We start from the raw sequence: 16,033 nt of genomic DNA on the forward strand, positions 1-16,033 counted from the left end.
TTGTAGGTGAACAACAAATCCTTGGGAAATTCACTTCCTAGAGAATTGTTTAAAGAAATCCAAACCTAGATGGAAATTTGGCATTAGAATATTCATTCACTGAATTAGACTGGCTATTACATATGATATTCTACTTAAAATCATGGAATATATAAAATGATTGACAAATCTTGGCTCTGATATTCTTTAATTGTATATCCTTGAGAAAGTTAACCTTTCTATGCCCCAGTTTCTCATCTGTAAAATCATTATAACAGCAATGGCTACCCCACAAGCTTGTTAAATTGAATGACATCCTCTGCGTAAGACACAGACACTTAGAGCTCTGATTACTACTGCTATTATCATTTAAAATAATTCAAAATACTCTTATTAAAAATATCTAAATGAAAATAAATTAGTCAAGATTTGGTCAAAGATATAATTTCCTGAAACATATAGCCAAATATATATATACATACATACATATAATTTTTTAAATGAAGAGATTGTAACGATGCTGTGAAAAGTCAGAATTATTCAATGTACATATGAATTTTAAGAAATGTAAAGTTCACAAGTGCATGCTTAACTAGCTTTTAAATTGTATAATTAAGCAATTTAGGACTTGAATATTTATTGTGGAAATTCACTTTGCTTAATCAGTATTAGATATTCTTGAATGCTCATTAGTTTAAATGAATTAAGGTACTTCGGGCTGGAAATAAACATTGTGTCTTAGGTAAGTATAAAAGAGGTATCCTACAGTCTTGCATATCTACTTTTGACCAAATTAATTTGCTCATCTGGTAGCAACTGCTATTTCCTTTGTGATTAATGCTTAATTATAAATATGAATGGAGGCTGGGCATGGTGGCTCCGCCTGTAATCCCAGCACACTGGGAGGTCAAGGTGGGAGGATAGCTTGAGCCCAGGGCTTTTAGGCCAGCCATGCAACATAGTGAGACACCATCTCTACAAAAAATTTAAAAATTAGCTGGGCATGGCAGTACATACCTTTAGTCCCAGCTACTCAGGAGGCTGAGGCAGAAGGATTGCTTGAACCTGGGAGATTGAGGCTGCAGGGAGCTGTGATCATGCCACTGTACTGCAGCCTGAGTGACAGAGCAAGACCCTGTCCCAATAATTATTATTATGTAAAAATAAATAAATACATATATAAGTAGATAAAAGGATTTATGAAAAAAATTCCAAATTATGAAATGCAGGTAATGAACTTCAGAGTGTCCATGTTTGACACTACAGTATGATTTGATTTAGTAAGTCCTTCAAAAGCACTTTCTCAACACTTGATATGGTTTGGCTGTGTCCCCATGCAAATCTCATCTTGAATTTCCACGTGTTGTGGGACGAACCCGGTGGGAGGTAACTGAATCATGGGGGCAGGTCTCTGCTGTGCTGTTCTTGTGACAATGAATAAGTCTCATGCGATCTGATGGTTCTATAAAGGGCAGTTTCCCTGCACAACCTCTCGCTCTTTACCTGCTGCCCGTGACTTGTTCCTCCTTGCCTTCCGCCATGATTGTGAGGCTTCCCTAGCCACATGGAACTGTAAGTCTAGTAAACCTCTTTCTTCTGTAAATTGCCCACTCTCAGGTATGTCTTTATCAGCAGCATGAAAATGGACCAATACAACACTGAAATATTTATGACACATACCTTGTGAATGGCTGGCAGGGAGGGCTCATTAAAATCATATCGAAAGATAATCTGTCAAACTCTTCGAGTGTAATGCCCTGAGGAATGAACATTTGGGGGAAAAAAGAACATAAAAACATGGATAGAATGGGGAAGAAGGAAAATAGTAACTATAACTAAATATATCAGAAACACACAGTTTATAATACAATGCTTGTCAAATCAACTTTGGTTAACTAACTTCTCAAAGCAATCCTGTGAAGGAAGTGGGGCAGTAAACTGAAGCTACAAGAAATTAAGTGACTTCCCCCAAGGTCCCAGCATCAGCCAGAGCTGGAACAGTTGTTTCCTGGATCCTAAGCACATCTGGCCTGTATCACGCCTCAAGTGCAACACTGCTGTTTTCTGGAGTAAAACATGGAGAACGTTATTTTATAATTGACAATTTTCATGGGGATGGGGTCTAGGAAATTTTTAAATACCTACCTGTCAATAATGTTCTTTATTTAGCAAATGTGATATGCAGACCAGTCACCATCCCTTTCATATACATCTGTTAATATATTATCAAATGAAAAAGGGCCTCATTCTCAGATATCCGCAATTATTTTGTTTTGCAGTTGTGTGCAATTAACTTCAAATGACTGTTGACAAGATGAATCAAAAGAATTCCTAATGGGCTAAGTAGCTGAAAACTGTGCTATGTTGCTCCGTTTCTATATCTCAGAAGACAAACACAGGGAAGCACAGGTCAGGGGTTTGCCAACTCACATTAAGCACTCTCAGTGCACATCTTTAGCTAGAAACTTAAAGAAATGAGCCCAGAATCAAAACCTTCCTAATTATAGCCCACTTCTAAGAAGTTCAAGCACATGAATAAAGCAGGAAAAGCTTTACTCTGAATTCTGTAAAGAATGAGTTAACGTGGGAACATGTCAGTTGTCTCCATTGTATTAACAGTTTGAATGTGCATGTCTATCAGTTTTTGATCATAGGATTTTAAATAATTAAAGATACATCTGTGAAAATGAAATCAAAATCAGATATTGAAAATTTCCTAAAGCACTTCTCGACTCCCCAGTGCTAAGGAAAGCAATCTGCAAATCCTACACTGAGCAGTCTGCCAGAACACACGGGGCAGGGTATGAGCACGTTGCATTCAAGTCAACAGCCTGTACATACAGGGTCAGTATGATAAGCAACTGGACGTGGAATGATAACAGCTAAATTCCTAAAACTAAAGTAAAAATAAAACAACAATCTCTCACAGCAATTATTCCAGGGGCATCCTATGTCTAGAATTGAAAGGAAGTAAACAGAGTCAATGTCTCTAATACAGCTAGCCACTAAAAAAATTACAGCTTTAACAGATTCTTGAAAATAGTGATTTTTTAAATATTGTAGGCCAACTGATAAGGCAATTAGGCAAAAATTCATCACTGAATTGAACAATTCACAACTTATTTAACCTGGCATTCTAGGTCAATGAAAGTGTATTTGGATTAAATAAAGTAGTCATGGAAATACACAGGTTATTTTTAATGACTGAATATTTTAAAGCCAATGGAAATTGATTTTTTACATTATATGACTATACAAGTTAAGGAAAATACTTTTGCTTTCAGATAATGTTAGATCGAGTCAGTGTGCTAACACTGTTCATCCTGTATTGACTGGCAGGTGTATTGGTCCCTCTGCCTGCCTTATTGCTTATTTTCTCAGAAAGTTTTCTGGCTACTCTTAAACTTAATTTTCATTTGAACTTTAGGAAGAACTTGGCAGATTAGAAAACAACAACTTTTGACTATTTTATTGAAGTTATAGTGAAAGATAGCCAATATTTTTACAATATTCAGCCATCGTATCCAAGACCACAGTAAGCTTTCATCATTTTTCAAGTCTCTTTAACTCCCATGAGAGTTATACAGATTTCTTGTTACATAGATTCTTGTGTTGTTACTAAAAATAGGAACTTTCTCCTATTATGTTTTCTAGTAGGTTTTTGTTAGTATATAGTATGCTATAGGTTAGCATATTTTTGTAGCCAGCCTCCTTATTAAAGCACTAATTGTTCCTCATATACTATTTTTGCTTAACTTGTTGGTGTTTCCTGGTATACTCAATCACATTTTTAAATCTTTATTTCTATTTATATGCTATTTCTCTGTGTAAGTACATTAGCTAACAGATCCACAACAATATCAAGTAATAGTGCTAATGGTGGACATCCTTGTCTTTTTATTATTTTAATGAGAATACTTTTAAAGTTTCACCATTTGGTATGTTACTAGATTTAGACGTGTGTGTGTGTGTGTGTGTGTGTGTGTGTGTGTGTGTAGTCAAGGTCTCAGGCAACCAGGCCAGCAGTCATGCTCTTGCAACATTTGCATTCTTAGTGACAGAGCCTTCATTCCGAGGTCTCCTTATCTGAGGCCTTGAGCAGAACTTCTCTGCCTAGGCCTCCTTGTGTGGGGAGGTGTGGGAAACCCTGAAGACACTGATGACACCTGAAGAGTGTGCCACTCTGACTCAGTCCCTAGCACTTTTCCACTGCTAGCCCTCCCTGCTTTCCCTTCCTTTAAGGCCAAGGATTCCCTCAACAATGAGAGGGCCCTCACGTCTACACTGATCCATGGGTAAATGGAACCGGGGAGAGTGGCATTGTCACTGCTTTTAGATTCTTGCCAGTAACACCACCGTAAGTGAGTGAAGCCTTAACTCTTGTTTTTGGCTTGTTGCCTTAATCAGCTACTTTAATGCTCTTGACAGCTGAGCTTTCTCTTTCCCAGCTCTGCTGAGACCCTGACAATAACACTGAATAATGTCAAAAAATTGATAGTTTCATTTATCTGCAAAGACATATTTTCTGTGTCTCACTGACTCTTCCCACTCCAGTTACATTATTATTTCTACACTGCAAAGCTTTACAACATTTTCACCTATTTTCTACCATAGTTTTCCTCCTAACATGGCAGCTTCATTCCTGGGTTTTCTACTTTGATTCATCTCTTGCTCAGCTAGATTAAGTGATGGAGTCATCTGTTCCAGAAGGGCTCATGGACGTTATATTGTAAATTTCATTCTAGAAAAATTTGTATCAATTTTTATTAAGAGTTTTTGTTCCACTGGAGTCATTCTCTTCTTCAAAGGCATTAATGATATTTATCATGGATCACTCTGTCTTCAGTAGCTATCATTTACTCTACAATACGTAACTGGAGAAAGTGAAGAAAGAGAACAGAGATTATTTTTGAAGCAGTATTGGTCAAAACCCCCAAATTTGATGAAAATTATAAATAAGAAAAGCACCGCAAGGTCCAAGCACTACAAATAAAGAAAAACATAGAGAGCACATCAAAATAAAACTTTTCAAAACACTTGATAAAGATAAAATCTTAAATGTAGACAGAGAAAGACACAATATATTAAGAGGAATGAAAACATAAATTATTACAGACCTTAAGTCAGAAATTAAGTAACCCAGATAACACTGGAAAATATTAAAAGAAAACAAACAGATTTTTACAAAAATATCTTTCAAAATGAATGCAATCAAAGATTCAGTGGGCCAGGCACAGTGGCTCATGCCTGTAATCCCAGCACTTTGAGAGGCTGATGTGGGAGGATCAGTTGAGCCCAAGAGTTTGAGACCAGCCTGGGCAACGTAGTGAGACCCTGTCTCTCCAAAAAAGAAAAAAAAAATGAATAAAAATTATATTTCACAGTGAAGACAAAATAAAACACTTTTTTACTCAAAAGCACCAAGGTAATTTGTCCCTTTCCACATATAACCAACAAGAGACACTAAAAAAGGTTTTTCAGGAAGAAGAAAAATTATACCACATGCAAACTTTGATTTAAAACACAAGGATAAAAAGTCCTGAAAATTGTAGATATAAAGATAAATGTAAAATACTTTCTGGGCTTTTTAAAAGTTCTTTAATAGATATTTGATTACTTAATCCAAAAAACAGTAACAATGTATGTTGGTGCCTATAACATTTGTAGCAGTAAAATGCAAGACAAAATATCAAAATAGACCAGTAGGGGAAATTGGAGGAATACTGTTAAAATTTAAACATAAAGTGGTATAATGTTATTTGAAGGTGGGCTTCCACAATAGATGCATATTGTAAACCCTAGAGAATCCAATAAGAAAACAAAACAAAGATAGATGTAGATATGTAGATATTTAAAAAGAAATTTCAGTTTATATTGAATAAATATTATGACTAACTGTCTTTAAAAAGACATTAGTGAAGAATAATGAATTTTTTTTAAAAAAATCCAAATAGGCAAGAAAAGAGGAAAAAAGAAACAAAAGACAGATTAGAGAAATAGAAAACAAGTAACAAGGTAGTTAAATTAAGCTCAACCATATTGTAACAAGATTAAATGTAAATGTTACAAGACTCCAATTAAAAGGCAGAGATTATTAGAATGAATAAGAAAAAAGATCCACCTGTATTCTGTCTACAGTAATCCTAATTTAAATATAAAAACATAATTAGGATAAGATTAAAAGGATGAAAGTATATGTGCAAACATTAACAAGTAGCCTCAATAACCTTATAGCAATTAAAAAATTAAATTCATAAACACCTTCCCCCCAAAAAAATACAAAAAAGCAAAACTCCAGGACCAAAAGGCTTTACTAACAAAATTCTATCAAATATTTATAGAGGAACTAATATCTGTTCCTCACAAACTCTTCCAGAAAATATGAGACTACTATTATCCTAATACTAAAACCATACTAAAACATTATGAAGAAACCACAAAAAAACACTATGCAGGTAAATGCAAAAATTCTTAATAAAATATTAGCAAACTGGATCCCGTCCTACATTACAAAGATGATTCATTATGACTAAGTAGGATTTATTCCAGGAATGCAAGATTGATTTAATATTCAAAAAAGTAATTAATATATTTGCCCTATTAAAGCATTAAAATGAAAAATAACATAGTCACATCAAAAGATTCAGAAAACACATTTGACAAAATTCAACACCAATTCATAATAAAAAATTCTCAGAAATCAGATGTTAAGGGAACTTTTTTAACCTGATAATAGGCAACTATGAAAAACTACAATTAACACCATACTAAATGATAAATGACTAAATACTCCACTCCTAACATCTGGAAAAAAGCAAAGATATCCACCTTAACCCTTTTTACTTAACATTGTACAACAGATCCCAGACAATGCAATAAGATAAGAAAAAAAAGTCACAAATTGAAAGGGGAAAAGTAAAATTGTCTTTCAGACAATATAATTGCATATGGAGAAAATCCTTTAAAAATTCATATTAAAGCTAGCAGGACTAATAAGTGACTATAGAAGACACAGGATACAAAGCAATAAACAAAAATAAGTATATTTTTATATGCTAGCAACAAACAATTGGAAAATGAATTTAAAAAAGACTCACCTATAATAGCACCAAACCCCACAAATATTTAGGGAAAAATTAACCAACATACGTGTGAGACTTATACACTAAGTATTAGAAAACATTGCTGATAAAAACTAAAGAAGACCTAAATAAAAGGAGATACCATATTTGTGCATTGGAAGACTCCATTTTATTAGGATGTCAGTTCTCCCAAAATGAATCAGTGCAATTTCAATCAAATTTTTTTTTTTAGAAATTGGCAAGCTGATCCTAATATTTACACAGAAGCGTAAAGAACAGCATAGCCAAAATAACTTAGAAAAAGAGAAACAAAAGTTCAAGAACTTACCACTGCCCGAATTCAATATATACTATAAAGCTACAACAATCAAAACAGTGTTACTGATATAATAATAAACATAAATACTACTGAAGAGAGAGTTCAGAAATAGACCACACATACATGATTTTTTTAAATAAAAGCATCAAAGAAATTGATTAGGGAAAGGACATTCTTTTCAGTAAATGGTTCTGGGACAACGTTATGTCCCCTTGTAAGAAAACAAATAAATTTTGACCCGTACCTCACAATCTACACAAAAAGTACCCTTAAATGTTCAAAGACCTAAATGTAAAACTAAAACTATAAAATCTCAGCAAACAGGAGAAAAACTGAGTAAGCAAAGATTCCTTAGGACACAAAAAACATGTCCTCTACAAGAAAAAAAAAATGGTAACATCTGAGTTTTGACAGACACAGTTAAGGAAATAAAAAGAAAAGCTACAGAATTGGAGAAGCTATTTGTTATGCATATTTCTGACAACTTAAATCCAGAAAAGATAAACAACTCTTACAATTAAATAATAACAATACAAACACCCAAATAATAAAAATTGGGCAAGAGAATACATACAAATTGCCAATAAGCACATAAAAAGATACTTAACCTCATTAGTCATCAGGGAAATGCAAATTAAAAACCATAATACCACTACATGCTCACTAAAATGGCTAAAATTTAAAAGACCAGCAATATAAAATGTTGGCAGGGATGTGAAATTTCTCAGTTAAACATTAATAGTGACAATGTAAAATGGTAAAAACACTTCAAAAACTTGGAAAATTTGGTATTTTCTCATAAAGTTTAATAAATGTAGGCATTTATCCACAATAAATGAAAACTAAGATCCACACAGATTTGTACATATATGTTCATTGCAACTTTACTTGTAATGGTAAAAAACTAGACACTACTTAAATGTCTATAATAATGTGAATACATACACATATTGTAGGATACGATATTCTATTGTACAAAATATTACTCAACAATAAAAAAGAGCAAACTACTGATATACAACAAAACATGATGAATTCCAAAATCATCAACACTAAACAAAAGCAGTTCCACTCAAAAGAATTACACTCTTATGATTTTATTTGTTATATACTAGGAAGGGAAAACTTAATCCATAATGAAAAGAAAGCAGATCTATTGTCACCTAGATTGGGGTTGGAGACTGACAGAAATGTGGCACTAAGAACAATTTAGCATGATGGAAATGTTCTAAGTCTTGATTGTGGTGGTGGTAGTTACACAGTTGATGACTGAGTCGAAACTCAACCTGCCCACTTAAAATTACATACAATAAAGTACATGTTTATTGCACGTAAATTATGGCTTCATGAGAAATTTGTTTGTAAAATTTTTCATGATAAATTAGGAGAAACAACACAATTTCTTTCTTGCCCAGGCTGGAGTGCAGTGGCGTGATCTCGGCTCACTGCAACCTCCGCCTCCTGGGTTCAAGCAATTCTCCTGCCTCAGCCTCCTGAGTAGCTGGGACTACAGGCATGTGCCACCACACCTGGCTAATTTTTGTATTTTTAGTAGAGACCAGGTTTCACTATGTCAGCTAGGCTGGTCTTGAACTGACTTCGTGATCCTCCTGCCTCAGCCTCCCAAAGTGCTGGCATTACAGGCGTGAGCCACCGCGCCCAGCCAATTTCACATTATTTTTTAAAAAACTCAACATAAATCAGTGTTTCAATACTTGTGCTGAAGTCACCACAGGTGAAAAAGGTTAACCTTGACAGGTTTGCTAAAATAAGAAGCATTCAGTAATAGCCAACGATTTTCTCTCTTGTCCTTATTGCATGCTATATATATTGCATAAGTATTTAATAAAAGTAAATACTTTTTCGAAGTTCAATATCACCACAGAACCAAGCATTTAGAAGTCAAGCATATCCTTACATTTCAATTATTTCTCTGAGAGACGAAAATATTGATCTCCCTCTCTATAGCTGGACATTTTTTTTTAAAAGCATGCAATCTTCTGATAGGATATAAAATGTTAATTCCCATCTCCTGAACTCTTAAATTTATATATGCTTTATCTTCCAATTAACCTAACGGAAACCAGTATTAGGCAGTGTTTTTCAATCGTATTTCCCTTGCTACATACTTATTAAAACAATGACAATTACTCACTTCAATTGTCTTGGCAAGTAACTGTGTGTGAGGAAAATTATACTTGTATACTTCATTAGCGACAGTGTTGACATCAATGGCAGCCACCACTTGTGCAGGTATACAGCTTTCTGTAATGATAAATGGAATATCTTGAAAAGAAAAGTCCTTAAGTTCATTATAGAAAGAAATCAAAATAGCAGAATTTAGTAATCCATTTCCTTACTTCCTCATTTATTAGCCTGATCTCAGACTGTCAGTGGAAGGTCAGGCCCTGGGAAGCCAGGCATGAAGTGAAATATTTGAACATGGACTTCTGGTTCATCTCTCTAAACAGCATTCCAATGCTAAAGATAAGATTTAAATATTTTAGTGCTTACCTCTTATATTTGCTTTCCTCCCTCATTAAGAGACACACTTATAAGTCAAATAGAAAGCTTTCCTAAGTTAAAACAAACTAAAAATTGAAAAGTGAGATATATTCTAAAAGCCCTATGATTTGGAACTTTATATAAATAAACTACCATTTGTTCTGCACCTTCCCACATTAATACAAAGTTGCTTCACAGTACCACTGAAAATGCCTTAATTTTTTTTTTAGTAACAGCTTTATTGAGATGTAATTCACATTTGACAAAATTCACCCAATTAGAGCTTACATAAGTTTTTAAATGAGATGAACAATTAATTGGTATCTAAATGTAAATGATTCATTTACCAACATTTTAAATGTTGACAGACCAGGAGAGAATACAACAAGAATAAGGGAAATAATTATAAAGGAATGCCTTCACTGCCCTTCTGTCTTGCTGGGGAAGAAAACCATTTTCAAAATGTTTTCAGATTCAGAGAATTCTAGCATATTCTTTAATGTTAGTCAAAATTGGAACTCCACAATTGTAGCCGTAGCTATATTTTACAATGACCACCCTCTTTCCCCAAATATGTATAAAACCAATTATGTGCATGCCCTGACCCAAGTCAGGAGAAAGTGTGAAGTTTTAAAAATAAAAGTATTTGAGACTTAAGAAAATCATCAGAGAAAGCAATACAATATTACATAGTAGATCCAAGTAGCCAATTCTTTAATACCATTAGCTGATTAATAGCGGATTAGCTTATCCCAAATATCAAAAAAGGAAAAAAAAAAAAAAGAATGGTGTGAGGAACTAGGACTCATGCAGCAGGCACCCGGAAATAAAAGCAGACCACAGGAGACAGGGCAAGGAGAAAGGCTCACACACGCTCAGAAAACAGTCATAACCTTCCACTGAGGCCTAGAAGAGATGAGGCCAGGAAGAAAAGAAAGGCACAAATGTCTCCAAGGATTTATACTAAATGGCTGCTAGGCTCCAGACACTCAGCAGGTATCCTGCTGAAAAGTAAGATCCCCTGCGTGCTGGAAACTTGGTGGTCTAATTAGTAATGCCATAGACAGCTGCCTCTTCTGCATTTAAGTGCAGTAACTATTACTGGCCTTAGTATAAAATAAATTTAAGGTCATAAATTGTATCTGTTAAAGTCATCAGATCTTGAAACATAAATCAAGAAGGCTTCTAAACAAAAGAAAATATTATTAATATGTAAGGATCGATTTGCAAACACAAAACTATCATAATTCAAGTCAAGAATTAAGCTACTACTAATCACTATAAGAGAACTGAAAATTAAATAAACTTCATTGTACTATTTTACTGTTTTGTTAAATAAGATATGCTTTAATCAGCATGATGTAGCCTGCTTGTATTTCCACTATATATGAAGCAAACTGGGATTGCCTGACGTTGGTTAATAGGACTTGTATCTTTTTTTCAGGCAGAGTGAAAATGTACAGTGATGTGCTGAATCTGCACTGTAATCAATAGTTAATTTTATGTTCTTGTGTTATATGCCTGGAGGTCACAAAAACTGACAAAAATCAACTGCCAAATGAGTATTTCATATGGTGATCCAAAAACTGATGAACTGAAAGTTCTTTCTCAGGAAAGAATAGATTTTCAAAGCCAATAAGCAAATGCACTGTTTGCACGGATTGATGCACATATTTTAGACTGTTATAAAATTAGGACCTACTGCATAACTTGAAAAGTTATTTCCATTAAGAGAAATGGATGTACTAAGATATTACTGACATTAATTCAACTTGCCTTTTCAAAATAGAATTGGGGGGCGGTTATTGTTTCTAAGGAAAAGGTTAAACTTACAGATAAGTTTTAAAAAGCAAACCTGTCAATTCTGTCAAAATCTTAACTTGAATTCCAAAGACTAGTTGTCTTGATATTTCTTAGTATACAGTTTAAATCTATAATCTCCAAAATTCTTCACTTTTAAGTTACATATATAGATTTTGAAAATGTATAATTAAAAATGTCAAAGTGAATATAATTCTATAGAATTTTGCCTACTTGAGCTCCATCACTGATCCAAGAGTAGTAATTCTCAAACAGGAGGCAGAATTTGGGAAAGGGATTCATGAGTATCTTTTCATTGAAACAGAGGAAGAGGATGTGTTTTCAGTACTTTGACGTATTACTTTGCCTAGACTTTATTCATGATATTTCAGTTATTATTCAGGATTTCACATTTATTAACAAGAAGCCTGATTTTTAAAAAAAGGTGAGATATCCTACTCACAGCAACATAATTATTTATTTTATTTATTTATTTATTTATTTTTTGAGATAGTATCTCACTCTGTTGCCCAGGCTAGAGTTCAGTGGCATGATCTCGGCTCATTGCAACCTCCACCTCTCAGGTTCAAGCAGTTTGATTCTCCTGCCTCAGTCTCCAGAGTAACAGAAACTACAGGCACGTGCCACCATACCCAGCTAATTTCTGCATTTTTAGTAGGGACGGGGTTTCACCATGTTGGCCAGGCTGGTCTCGAACTCCTGACCTCAAGTGATCTGGTTGCCTTGGCCTTCCAAAGTGCTGGGATTACAGGTGTGAGCCACCACGCTTGGCTGAGAAACACAATACAAATTATTTTAAAAGGTCGTCAGATTGGCTCCGAAAGGAATACATAAGGACATCATGCTTCCATTTATATCAGGACTAAATTTAAAAGGTAAATTTAGTTATTTCAAGAGAGACTTCTAGGTAAGATGTTAGAAACGTCACTGAGGATACATACATAATTCTTGCTTTCAATATGCTTCTTACTAAAATAGACAAGAAACACACACACACACACACACACATATTTGAATAGCAATACTTTCCTTTCTTTTTCTGATGATTCTTTCTGGAAAAACTGTAGGGAAGAACTTTTTGTTGGTAGTAGTGAAAAGCTTTACAAGTTCACATTCTTCTTGACTTTCCTAACCAAATAAATAAAAAAATTTAACTGTTCTTGTGTAGTTATTAATGTGGGGAAAAAAATCAATATTTACAAAATGTAAATGCAAATGTAAAAAATGTAAATGTAAAGATGTTATGTTAGATAATATAATGCAGTTTGAAGTTTTGAGGAGGACCTTGAGAAAGAAAATAAAGGCATAACCAGTCCACTTTGAAGTAAGGAAAGAAATTTTAAAAATTCTATTCCTTCTTTATTATTTATTTTCTAATCTATATCTCATATAGGTGAGTAACTACTGAATTACTCATTATACTCACACCTGAGACATTTAATCAGGTATGTTAACACTGACATCTAGTTGTAAGATGAAAGATCAGTTGAATACATCCAATGTCCTTTCATTCAAAGTGCTGGCTTAGTTAGGAATAAAAGTACTAAATACAGACCTAAAGGATCTGAACTTAAAATTGCTGACAAATGTTTTATCACTATTAGTAAAGTATATTGCTTGGTTCTTTTTAAAAGTTCTTGTATTTTGCTGGGTGAGGTGGCTCACATCTGTAATCCCAGCACTTTGGGAAGCCAAGGAGGGCGCACCATTTGAGGTTCGGAGTTTGAGACCAGCCTGGCCAAAATAGTGAAACCCCATCTCTACTAAAAATACAAAAATTAGCCGGGCATGGTGGCACATGCCTGTAATCCCAGCTACTCAGGACGCTGAAGCAGGACAATTGCTTGAACCCTGGAGACGGAGGGTGCAGTGAGCTGAGATTGTACCATTACACTCCAGCCTAGATGACAGAGTGAGACTCTGTCTCGGGAAAAAAAAAAAAAAAAGTTATTGCATTTTAAAAATTGCTGATAAATAAAAAATACATTAAAAATATTTTTCAAAGATCCAATTTCCTTAGAAAGTTTCCATAGTCAGATAATAGTCAAAAAAATTTACTTTCTGTCAAGGCATACCTTAGATTATTATTATTACTAACACCCGACTAAATATAAGAGACCACCAGCCAAAATATAGATAGGAACTGCTGGAGATCTATGAAATTATCACGTCCTTGACACTGTATCTTAGGAGAATTTATTTTTCAACAAAATACCAAAAGACATACCAGAGCCAGAGAAGTGGTTTAAGAGAGAAATATGGCAAATTAATGTAAAAAAAAAGGAGCAAACTGAAGGAATTTACATGGAATGGAAAATAAAGATGTTATGTCAGATAATATAATGCAATTTGGAGTTTTGAGGAGGACCTTGAGAAAGAAAATTAAGGCATGAGTAATCTTTCCGGTACATCTCTAGGAAAGTCTATTTAAAGTCATGTTGATGTCATCAGGTAGCTAATACAGCTTCCCCAGCCCCTCAACCCACAACCTCGCACCAGCCCTGAAGCTTTCCTCGGCAGAAGAGAAGAGAAAAAGCAATTTAGTTATCCACTTTCAGCAGGGGTTACAGAAAGGCCACATAGCCCAGCATTACCCTTAGTCCTGAGGATGCATGGTCCTCAATTTCCAGGGGCATAAACTGGTCTCTAAAAAGAATATAGGTAACGAATGCCTAGGATACAGTAGATGCTCAATAATTATTAAAATTCATATTCACTGCTTGGCATTTATCTGGAATATTATAGATTAAATAGATAAAATAATAATGATAATGATTACTTTAATTAAAATTGAAAAATCAAAATTAAAACCATCATTATCATTATTATTAAGGTTAGAAAATTAGACCAGTGAGAAAAGCTTAAGACTCATACTGTTCATCTGGGAGATGAATTGCAGGAGAAATATTTTTGAAATAGTTTCAAGCAATGTAAGAAGAGATCTTCACAAATGACAAAAACTAGCTGATTCCAATCTCTACTTTAAAAAAAAAAAAGGGAAAAACAGAAAACGGGCTAAAATTTAATCCCAAGAGACTAGCATTGATGGGAAAAGCTTTCCTGATCTTGCTATCAAACCCTAGAATGAAAGAGAGAAATCGGAGGTATTGGGGAAAGGATTTTTTTAACACAGGGCAGAAAAATTTTCTTCTCAGGATATTTATTACTTGTTTTACCCAATTTGGAGGAGGATAGTCTCACTAAGCAAACCTCTAAAGACACTTTCGAGCCCTAATACTCTATGAGCATTTAGGCAAGAAGCGTAGGTCTTCAGATCATCTTTTACTACCTGCCATTATTAACAAAGATCTTGGCCTTTTCACCCTAATTCACTGGTTAGAAACTAAAGAACTGAAACAAGAGAAATGCTCTTTTATGGTTATGTTTGTCTATTAATATGCCTTTCCTAGATACTACGTTTAAAATAACTATTAAGGAATAAAAATAGTAAGTCTATAAGTAAACTATGACAAACAATATAAATTTTCTCTTTCTGCCAGGTGTGGTGGCTCATGCCTTTAATCCTAGCACTTTGGGAGGCTGAGGCAGGTGGATCACCTGAGGTCAGGAGTTTGAGACCAGCCCAGCCTGGCCAACATGGCAAAACCCCATCTCTACTAAAAACACAAAAATCAGCTAGGCCTGGTGGTAGGCACCTGTAATATCAGCTACTCGGGGCCTGAGGCAGGAGAATCGCTTGAACCCACGGGGTGGAGTTTGCAGTGAGCCGAGATAGTGCCACTTCACTCTAACCTGGGAAAAACAGCAGAACTCTGTCTCAAAAAAAAAAAAAAAAAAAAAAAAATTTATCTCTCCATATTCGGTACAGAGAAAACCTGATTTGTGGGAATCAACATGAAGTAACATTGCATTAATGCTTAATTTTTCCTTCTACTTATAACTGTCTATTAGGAGAGAAACTAATATTTCCCAGACAAAGCTGGACCTTAGGTGAAATAGTGCCATGCCTTTTTTGACGATAATCAATCTTCAATTCCCTTTTCCCTCTTCCCATTTCAAACTACCTAGCAATATGCTAAACTCAACACTAAGCAAATGAGTACTTAAGAAACAGTATGAAAGATAGATAGCAAACAACACATTTTTCCTATTATAGAACTCAAGGAACTTCACAATTTCTCCTTAGTGCTCAGTCTCTGAAGTAAATTCTACATCAAATTAAATTTTGCTAATGAAATTTTACTAATATGTTTTACTAATGACTCAAAAATATGATTTCTAGTTATACTATCTCTGCAAAAATTATTTGCATATCCCAACATTTATTTCTTCCTCCTCTTCAATAACCAAACATCAAATTTTTTTT

General features: G+C 34.3%; 1 protein-coding gene across 9 annotated transcripts in view; it reads right to left on the reverse strand.

Annotated features, from left to right (window-relative positions):
• Window positions 1-16,033, reverse strand: part of TRDMT1 (tRNA aspartic acid methyltransferase 1) — a 61,188-nt gene that overhangs the window by 23,557 nt on the left and 21,598 nt on the right. For 4 of the 9 annotated variants that reach the window (XM_032164336.2, XM_032164249.2, XM_058432024.1 and 1 more), the window contains exons 2-3: window positions 9,536-9,645; window positions 1,660-1,736 (exon numbers count right to left, since the gene is read on the reverse strand). In XM_032164336.2, coding sequence (XP_032020227.1) covers window positions 1,660-1,736; window positions 9,536-9,645 — 187 coding nt within the window. Of the gene's footprint in view, window positions 1-1,659; window positions 1,737-2,124; window positions 2,317-9,535; window positions 9,646-9,740; window positions 9,862-16,033 lie in introns of those variants that run through there. The other 5 variants (XM_032164428.2, XM_032164514.2, XM_058432025.1 and 2 more) reach the window with 3 other exon arrangements.

This window comes from Hylobates moloch, unplaced genomic scaffold (genome assembly GCF_009828535.3).
Source record: "Hylobates moloch isolate HMO894 unplaced genomic scaffold, HMol_V3 SCAFFOLD_2, whole genome shotgun sequence".
NCBI classification, from domain to species: Eukaryota; Metazoa; Chordata; class Mammalia; order Primates; family Hylobatidae; genus Hylobates; species Hylobates moloch.